This window comes from Gracilinanus agilis, chromosome 1 (genome assembly GCF_016433145.1).
Source record: "Gracilinanus agilis isolate LMUSP501 chromosome 1, AgileGrace, whole genome shotgun sequence".
Lineage (NCBI taxonomy): Eukaryota > Metazoa > Chordata > Mammalia > Didelphimorphia > Didelphidae > Gracilinanus > Gracilinanus agilis.
The window spans coordinates 730,850,503-730,859,181 of record NC_058130.1 but is presented as its reverse complement, the minus strand read 5'-3'; the positions used below and the strand labels follow the sequence as shown (position 1 = coordinate 730,859,181).

Here is an 8,679-nt window from a genome sequence, read left to right as displayed (position 1 = left end):
GAAGAAGGGGAAGAAGGAAAAGAAGAGAAATGGAAGGAGGAAAGGGAGAAAGAGAGGGAGGGAGGAGAGGAGAAGGGAGAGAGGGAGAGAAGGAAGAAAGGAAAGAAGGAAAAGGGGAAGGAACAGAGGAGAGAAATAGGAGGAAAAGGACGGAAATGGAGGGAGCAAGAGAGGGAGGGAGGAGAGAGAAGGGGAGGGAAAGATAAAGGGAGAAAGAAAGCGGTCCATTGTTGAGAGCTAGCAACATGGCCATTTACAAGCATACGTGTCCATCTGTGGTACTGGGGGATTGTGTGTGTGGAGAGGAGGAACATGGGGAGGGAGAAAGGAGCATGAGTGGGAATATAACTGTATACATGAGTATAGTGGTTCTGTGCGTGAGGGCAAGGATGGGTGGAGATGTCAAAAGCAAAGCCACTAGGCTTGGAATCAGGGAACTGGTGTTTCGTCCTGGTTTGGCCAATAACTCACTGTATTAGCTCAAACGAGTAGTTTCCCCTTGCCCAGGCTCTCCCCTACTCCCCCACCTCTCTTGTGAGGTTCATGAGTAGTAACTGATGCTTTCCCCTTATCTCCTCCCTGTCTGCTGCCTCCTCCTTGTATGGTTTTGGGCTTTTCCTCTAAGTCATCCACTGAAGCAACGTTCAGAGAAACGAGATGTAATCCAGTTTCTTGGAATGGCCAAAAAAAGATCAGAAACAGCATTGCAACACGTCTACTTGCTAAGGGACGGTGCCCTTTGCTGTAGGGCACTTTTCCCAATTCTTCCATGTTTGTTTTTAGGCCACGTGCTTTTAAGAACCACAGTAACACGAAACTATCTTATCTTAAAAGTAGTCTTAAAAAAAAAAAAAAAAAAAAGGCTCAGGTTCCCGCTCTGCCCAGCCCTTTCCCTGCCTCCTTCCTTGGAGGGTAGCAAATTCTCTATTCAGGGAGTAACATGACAAAGGCTGCAGCAAGGGAGGCAGGTTTGTGAGGATGTACACGGGGAGAGGGATAGTGAGAGCCTCTGTATCAGGGTGTCAGAGAGCGTGGCCATGAGCCAGAGAGGGATGGGTACCAAGGGGTGACAATGGACTCTGGAAGTCACTACTATGCACCGGATGTTGAGTTGGGCACTGGGCATACAAATTCCAAAGGCAGATAACCCCAAGGAGCTTCCTCTCTTAAAAAGGGAGCGAATGGTGACTAAGGAAGGGAGCGCAGCCAGGAGGAACAATGGGGATGGCAACACAGTGGGCCATCCCTCCAAGCCTTTGACACAAATTCTTCCCCAGCTCTTCCTGGCTTCTCCTCCCCTTTCTCCCTTGGCCAAGAGATCACCTTGGCTCTGAAGACTAGCAATCAGGGCTTGGGGAGGTGGTCTGAGGGGCTGGCTGTGGCTTTGGCTAAGGAAAGTCACAGCTCATCCTTGTATACCCCCCCACCTGGTGCTTAGAGGTGGAGAAGGGGAGATAATTGGTCTGCCATAGCTAATTCAACCAACATTTATTAAGGGCCTCCGATGTGTGCCTGTGCCGGGCACTGGGGAGACAAGGAGGGATGGAAAGTATAGGGGATATCCTCTCAAGACCCAAGTTTGGACCCAAGCTCAGATCCTTATCATCCATTTGAAGCAGGTGAGCATAGACTCTTCAACATAAGTGCCATGAAAATGTGCATTGAATCAAACAGATACATTTTCCATACAATCACCACTCCAATGGGCTGACCAAAAAGGGTGGATTCTTTTGCATCCCAATTCCCTCCTGTCCCTTCCCCCATTCCCCAAGATCACATACCTGCAATTCCCTGAGGGGAACCCACCGGGGTGGAGGGGTTAGAAGGAAAGTTATTGCTTGAGTGGTCTGGGGAATAGATCTGGAGAGAAGAGATAAGAAGAGAGAAAGAAAACATGGTTCAGGTGGTCTCCTAGTCTGTGGCCCAAGTGAGGCCACTCTCTCCTTATCCTTAAACCATCAGGGTGCTGGTAGGCTGGTATTTCTCCCAATGTTGGATTACAAAATGAAACAAAATAACAGATAGCTTTTCATTGGTGGCTGGTCTAAAGCAGAAGAGATATCTATCCTTTTAAATATCATTGCTATTACAGATTTCTCTTTTCGTAGCTATTAAGAATAATAGGGATATTTGGATAGCAAAATATAAGGCAGGCTTGGAAATGAGAGTTCCAAGGTTCAAATTTGGCCTCGGATACTTCCCAGCTATGTGACCCTGGGCAATTCTCTTAACCTCCATTGCCCATCCCTTACCATTTTTCTGCTTTGGAAGCAAAACTCAGTATTGAGTCTTAAACAGAAGGAAAGGGTTAAAAAAGAAAACAAGAACCTTCCAGTGTATTTGGAGGCAACAGGTCTTGGACTGGAATTCTAGTTCTCTCTTGGGTTTGAATCTAGTTCTCTAGAGACTTAGACGAATCATTTCTTCTATGAACAGATGATTTCTCAGGCCCTGTGGTCTTATTGTTTGAGTAAATCCTAAGGCAGTGAGATGGGATAGAACACTTGGGAATTTGGAGGCCTGGTTTCAAAATTAATTTTCTCTTTCCTTTTTTCTTCCTTCTTTCCTTCCTCTTCTTACTATCAATTCTAAGAGAAGAGTGGCAAGGGCTAGACAATACAAGGTGAAGTGACTTGTCCAAAGTTACATAGCTAGGAAAGTCTGAGGCCAGATTTGAACCCAAGATCTCCTGACCCCAAGTTTGGTGCTCTATCTACTCTGCCACCTAGCTGCCCCAGGTCAACCTAGGTCTTAATACTTCCTAAATGTGGGACCATCAGCCTTCTACCAACGAGAATGTGAACTATACCACTCCTACTCCAGGCCCTGGCCAGGCTTGGTAAATGGGAGCATTTTTTACTGCCCTCATTGGACAGTTAATGAAGTCATGGCTGAGGGAATGAGGGGAGGTCCAGTCTCCATGGAGGTTTGGGGCAGCTTGTCCTGAATGATGCTCCCAAGGAGAGCATCCTGGACTCGGAATAGGGAAATTAGCTCCAGAGAAAACAAAAAATACCGTATCTCTTGCCTCTGTTGCTGACTATCTAAGTGACTTTGGGGAAGTGATCAACCCTCCCTGGGCCTCAGTTTCTTCATCTGTAGCTATGATTCTGGGAGTAGCCACGATGACATTGCCACCCTCCCTTCCCCTCCTTGTCCATCCTTTGTGCATCAGGAGGCAGAAATGGAAGTGGCCCAAGGGCGAGCAGGAATGGTGAGTGGAGGTTTGGTACAGCCGTCGAACAAATGTGAGGCCCCCAAGTGCCACTGTTCCCACCATGCCTTTCGCTTCCTGGCACATACACCCGGTGCTCTCAGTTTCACCCACCTCAGGGTGACTGTGGTGAGAAGCAGTGATGGGGGGGGAGAAGGAAATGGGACTACCTACAAAATGGCAGAGCTCAAGGGCAGCTTGAGTGAGCTGCTGGGAATATGGGCTCCCATTCTCAGTTGGGGGGAGCAGGAGTGCGAGCTTCCGTCGCTGTCTCCTCTCTTGGTCAGTGGACTCTGGGAACTGGGGTACAGAACATTGGTCGGGGACCCAAGAGAATAATGATGAGAGGAGACACACACAAGGAGCCTGGATACCTTAGGACACCCCTCACCCCCTTAATCATCTTCTCCCATCATCTGAAATAACGGTGTCAAGAGGGAAACTCAGGCCATCTCCTGGCTGGGTCTGCCACAGGGGAGCACTTTCCCCTCCCAACCTAAGGGGAAGGGACTCTTGGTACCCTTCTAGGGGCAAAGAGAGGACAAGTGCCTGAGAAAACTCTTACTGGGCTAATGTAAATCTGCATCCTGAATTCCCTAGTCCTGACCTACTACTCTCCCAGGGGACAGAAAAACTGGCAGAAGTAGCTCTTACCGAAGCTAATGCCTTCCCAAGTGCATCTCCTGAGCTACCAGCTGTAGTCCCTCTGTTACCTGTAATGGAAACAGAAAAAGAAGGCAGAAGTCACCCCATCTACTCCCATACCATAGGAGGAGGCAAGCTTCCTCTTACCATAGACACATAGAATCCCAAGAGGAGGATGGGGCCTCAGAACACAGAATGTTGGAGATGAGAGGGAAGATGGGAAGTGGAATATCAGAGCTGGGAGGGCCCCTTCTAGAACCAGGACCAGAACCTAGGTTCTGATGGATGTTCTTGGTGCCCACCTTGGGGCCTGACTCTGGAGCCAGACTTTTAAAACGTTCTGTTTCATCTTGGATCCAATGAAGCTGGGGAATATAAGAGGGGACCAGATGGGAGTGCCAGGCTGGGAGGGAAAATTCATTGGTCCAGCCCAAAAAGGAACTGTTGGAGTTTTGAGTGCAGATCAAAGCTTATCCTTCACGAGTTTTTATCGTATGTGTGTGATGCATGTCTTTGGTCAAAACACGGGGAATAAGGAAATACGTATTATGAAAACATTGATATAACCCAGGGGTCGGCAACGTATGGCTCTTTCTGCAGGAGCCGTAAAGTCCATTTTTTTTTCAGGCGCTGTTACAGGAGCCGCACTGTGAGCGCTGCACGGCTCTCATGAAATTACATTTTAAAAAATGTGGCGTTCATGGCTCTCACGGCAAAAAAGGTTGCCGACCCCTGGTATATATTATTATCAGGCTATTTACCACTGGGGGGTGGGGGAAAGAGGGAGACAAAAAATTGGAATGGCTACATGTCAGAAAACAATGGTCAAAAATGGTTTCTACGTGTAATTGAAAGAAATAAAATGTAATTAAAAAAAGGAATCGAGTGGTACCTACCCATGATGCTCTCTGTCCCGCTGATTGGTGGTGTATGGCTCGAGACGCCATAAGGGGCGGTGGCAGAGGAGAATCCGGACACGGATGGGATCCCACCATTGACTTCCCCTGAATGCATCTGGTAGTTCTTAGGAAGGCCCCGCAGAAGCAGAGGGAGAAGGAGAGATGGGTCAGATGGCCGAAGCCAGGCACGGACCAAGCTACCAGCTCCAAGGGGGCAGCTTTCCAATCTGCTTGGGGGCTCGCTGGGGCACCCAAGTCTTTATGGGGTTGCCGTCGTTTGGGGAAGGGCTTCCTTCCCCCACCCCCAGAGGTGGGGCCTCCCCTTACCATTCGTTCGTGCTGGTGTAAATTACTGAAGCCGCCACTCTGAGGGAGAGGGGAAGAGGAGCTGCCCAGCATGGAGGAGCCGTAGTTGGACTGGTTCATGGTGCCAGATGGGCTCCATAGGTCCGCTGAGTTGTGTAGTCCATCTGTCGGGAGGACAGGGTCAAAGTTAAGAGAGAAATGGATAGAGTGAGGGCTGTGGGCTACAAAGTTGGCCCCAGATGCTTGTCTCCCCACTTTCCCAACTTTTATACCAATTCACATGCTATCTGAGCAGTCTACAGACTTCGGCACTGTCCCAAGTCCTGAAACCAGAGGGAATTCTGACCTGGACCCTGGACTAGGAGCTGACCCGGGTCAGACTGGGCACTGACTGTCCAGCCCCAAAAGGAGGCCATATCCCTGTAGGTCCCCCAAAATGCATGTCCCAATCTCCTAGGTAGGAGAAGATGAAAGGTTCCCATTCATCCCAGGCCCCCTTATGGTCCCCGAGCATCTGGGCCTGGCTGTCTCTATATAGAAAACAAGGGCATGTTCCTCTCTCTCCGCAACACTGGATTTGGCGAGTCATACCTGGCATGTAGAAGGCTGCAGGGTACACAGTACTGGCAGATTTAGAGGAAGTGTATCCCGTGGGGTCTCGGCTGTAGTCATCACCTGAGTTTGAGGGGTACACCTGCCAAGAAAGAGAGGTGCTCAGAAGGAAAACTAGCAAATGTCCCTCCACTTCTTCTACTCAAGAAGTAGATAGAGAGTACAGTGGAGAGAAAACTGGAAGATCAAAGTTGGAGTTGAGCCTCAGACACTATGCCACCAAGAAATCACCACTTATCCCTCCTCAGCCTCAGTTTCCCACTCTGAAAAATGAGGATAGTAAGAGCACCTATACCTCACAGGGCTGTTGCAAGGCCAAAATGAAATTAATTTCTTCTTTGCAAACCTTAAAGCCCCATATAAATGCTATATAACCAATCCTGACTCTGTCATCCACTAGGAGAAATAGGGTTATTTTGCATTGACCACCTCCCACCCCACCAATTTTGGCCCAAGCTGGAAAATCTTCAACCTTTCCACAGATTACTTAGAAGTTCAGGGAGACTGTTGGGGGAAGGGATGATAGGCTGTGTATCTCCTTAGGAGAGAAAGAAATGGGGAGAAAGAATAAAAAGAATTGGGGGAAAATTCAAGGAGATATCAGAAAAGAGCATACAGTGACAGGAACTTGCTGAGAATGAAGTCAGAAACCTGAGTTCTAATCCTGGTACTAGCATAGTTCAGAGGATGACTGAAGGCATTTTCCCACTCAATTTCAATTTCCCAACAGAACATTCTATGTTCTAAGGGCCCTTCTAGCTCTGACATTCTTGGTTCAAAGCCCCAGTCTTGCATTTTGGTTTCTAAAGGCCCTCTCAGCTCTGACATTGTCTGCTCTAAGGGTCCCCTTAGTTCTAACATTCTCTATTCTAAGGACCCTCCCAGCTCTGACATTCTCTGTTCTAAGCTCCCTCCCAGGTCTGACATTCTCTGTTCTAAGCTCCCTCCCAGCTCTGACATTCTCTATTCTAAGGACCCTCCCAGCTCTGACATTCTCTATTCTAAGGACCCTCCCAGCTCTGACATTCTCTGTTCTAAGCTCCCTCCCAGCTCTGACATTCTCTGTTCTAAGCTCCCCCCAGCTCTGACATTCTCTGTTCTAAGCTCTCTCCCAGCTCTGACATTCTCTGTTCTAAGGTCTCTCCCAGCTCTGACAGTCTCTGTTCTAAGCTCCCTCCCAGCTCTGACATTCTGTGTTCTAAAGGCCTTCTTGGCATTAACATTCTGTGCTCCTAAGGCAGTCCTCCAGTCTGTAGTTTCTCAACAGTAAAATGCAGCCAGTACCACCTGTAGCACCTATCTTGAAGGTTTAATAGTAATAAAGCACGGTGGGAATGTTTAAGTGCCAGGACAAACATCAGTAACTAATATTCTCTAGAGTTCCCTTCTGGTTCCAATATTCTATGTTCTGATGAGGGAAGGAGAGAAGGACAGAGTGATCTGGCTTTTCCAGGCTTCTTGGCCCCGAAGGCCCAGGAGGGTTCTTTGTGGCTTAGCTCCCTTTTTTGCTGCCTGCCTCCCACCTCCTCACCCCAGGACCGAGTGAGAGGAGATATGTGATAAGATGAGGAAGGAATGAATAGAGACCCCGTCCCAAACTATTTCCTGGTTAAGTAAATGCCTCTCTGGCTGCCCCTTCTCCTGGCCTTGACCTTGGAGCTTGGGGGGGGGGGGGAGAAGCAGAGGCTGTGCCTGGGGTAGGGCCCAGGAACCCTGCTTCCCCCGTTCCCCTCCCCCATCTCCAGGCCCCTCCAGTTTGGGAGCGAGTCCCCCTGCACGGGCCTCCTCCTGCTGTGGGCGGGGGGCTGGGGTGGCCCAGATCCTTTACACTGAGATTCAGTTACATTTTCAGCAGATGGTAACTTAGGTTTTAGAGGCCCCAGCAAGGGCAAGCTAATAGTTTTTTTTGTTTTTTTTGGTGGTCTGTTCTGTTTGGAAAGGGTGGGGGCTGGGAAAGGAATGGGATTTCTTCTTCTCTTTTCCCTCTCCTTTTGAGGACCCAAACACACTTTCATCAAGAATGCTCTGGATTGGTCTAGGACTTGGGGACTAGTGACCCAGGAACCCCATCCCCCCAACCCTCAGCCCGGCCATTCACAAAGTTTCTCTTTCCTTCCTCCTTTGATGAAGGCTGTGAAAGTGAATTGGCCAAGCCACTGGATCTGGGACTCCCCCTGGGCTTGGCCAGATGCAGAGAGGAAGCAGCCCTGGGCTTGGGCCAGAGGAGGCAATGGGGTGAGCATGGTCCTGGCCAGCTGGGTCTAGGCCTGTGGAGTTTCTGAAATTCAAGCCCATGGATTGGGCCTGGGATCCCTCTCCCTACTCTTCTGACCCAATGAATCCTGATGGCAATAGCTAGTTTTCTTTAAAAAGTCTTTTCCTCGTAGACCTTGCTGTGAAGTACATTGTGAAATATCACCTCTATTTTACAGACGAACAAACGGAGATCTTCCTAATTTCACTTCAACCCTTGCAGGTAGAGACACCTTTATTGAGGGGGAAGAAAAATTCTTCCTTCTCAAACTGGAACAAAAATATTCCAATTCTTGACTCAATCCATTACCACTCTTATTTGGGGGCAGTGGGTCTGGGGTTCAGGGGATCTGGATTTGACTCTGGCTATGGCTCTACTAGATCGACGGCTTGAGGGGGGAGGGGAGGAGAAGCCCTTTCTTCCATTCCTCTTGGTTCATTTTATCTGGGCTAAATGATTGCTAGGTTCCTCCCCAAACATGCAGTATTCTAAGGTCTCTCAGAAGTTTTTCTGTCCTCAGGGCCCTCTCAGCTCTGACATTCTCTGTTCTAAGCTCCCTCCCAGCTCTGACATTCTCTGTTCTAAGCTCCCTCCCAGCTCTGACATTCTCTGTTCTAAGGACCCTCCCAGCTCTGACATTCTCTGTTCTAAGGACCCTCCCAGCTCTGACATTCTCTGTTCTAAGGACCCATAAGGCTTTATAAAACTAGCTGATTCTACTAGGTGGCTAGCAAGAGAACAGAAAACCT

At 48.9% G+C, this 8,679-nt stretch overlaps 1 protein-coding gene across 7 annotated transcripts in view; it reads right to left on the bottom strand.

Annotated features, from left to right (window-relative positions):
• The window catches only part of TCF3 (transcription factor 3), a 107,596-nt gene that overhangs the window by 25,343 nt on the left and 73,574 nt on the right, over window positions 1–8,679 (bottom strand). For 6 of the 7 annotated variants that reach the window (XM_044672170.1, XM_044672188.1, XM_044672197.1 and 3 more), the window contains exons 8-12: window positions 5,656–5,758; window positions 5,086–5,228; window positions 4,756–4,882; window positions 3,869–3,927; window positions 1,782–1,860 (exon numbers count right to left, since the gene is read on the bottom strand). In XM_044672170.1, coding sequence (XP_044528105.1) covers window positions 1,782–1,860; window positions 3,869–3,927; window positions 4,756–4,882; window positions 5,086–5,228; window positions 5,656–5,758 — 511 coding nt within the window. The remainder of the gene's footprint in view (window positions 1–1,781; window positions 1,861–3,868; window positions 3,928–4,755; window positions 4,883–5,085; window positions 5,229–5,655; window positions 5,759–8,679) is intronic. The other variant, XM_044672179.1, reaches the window with a different exon arrangement.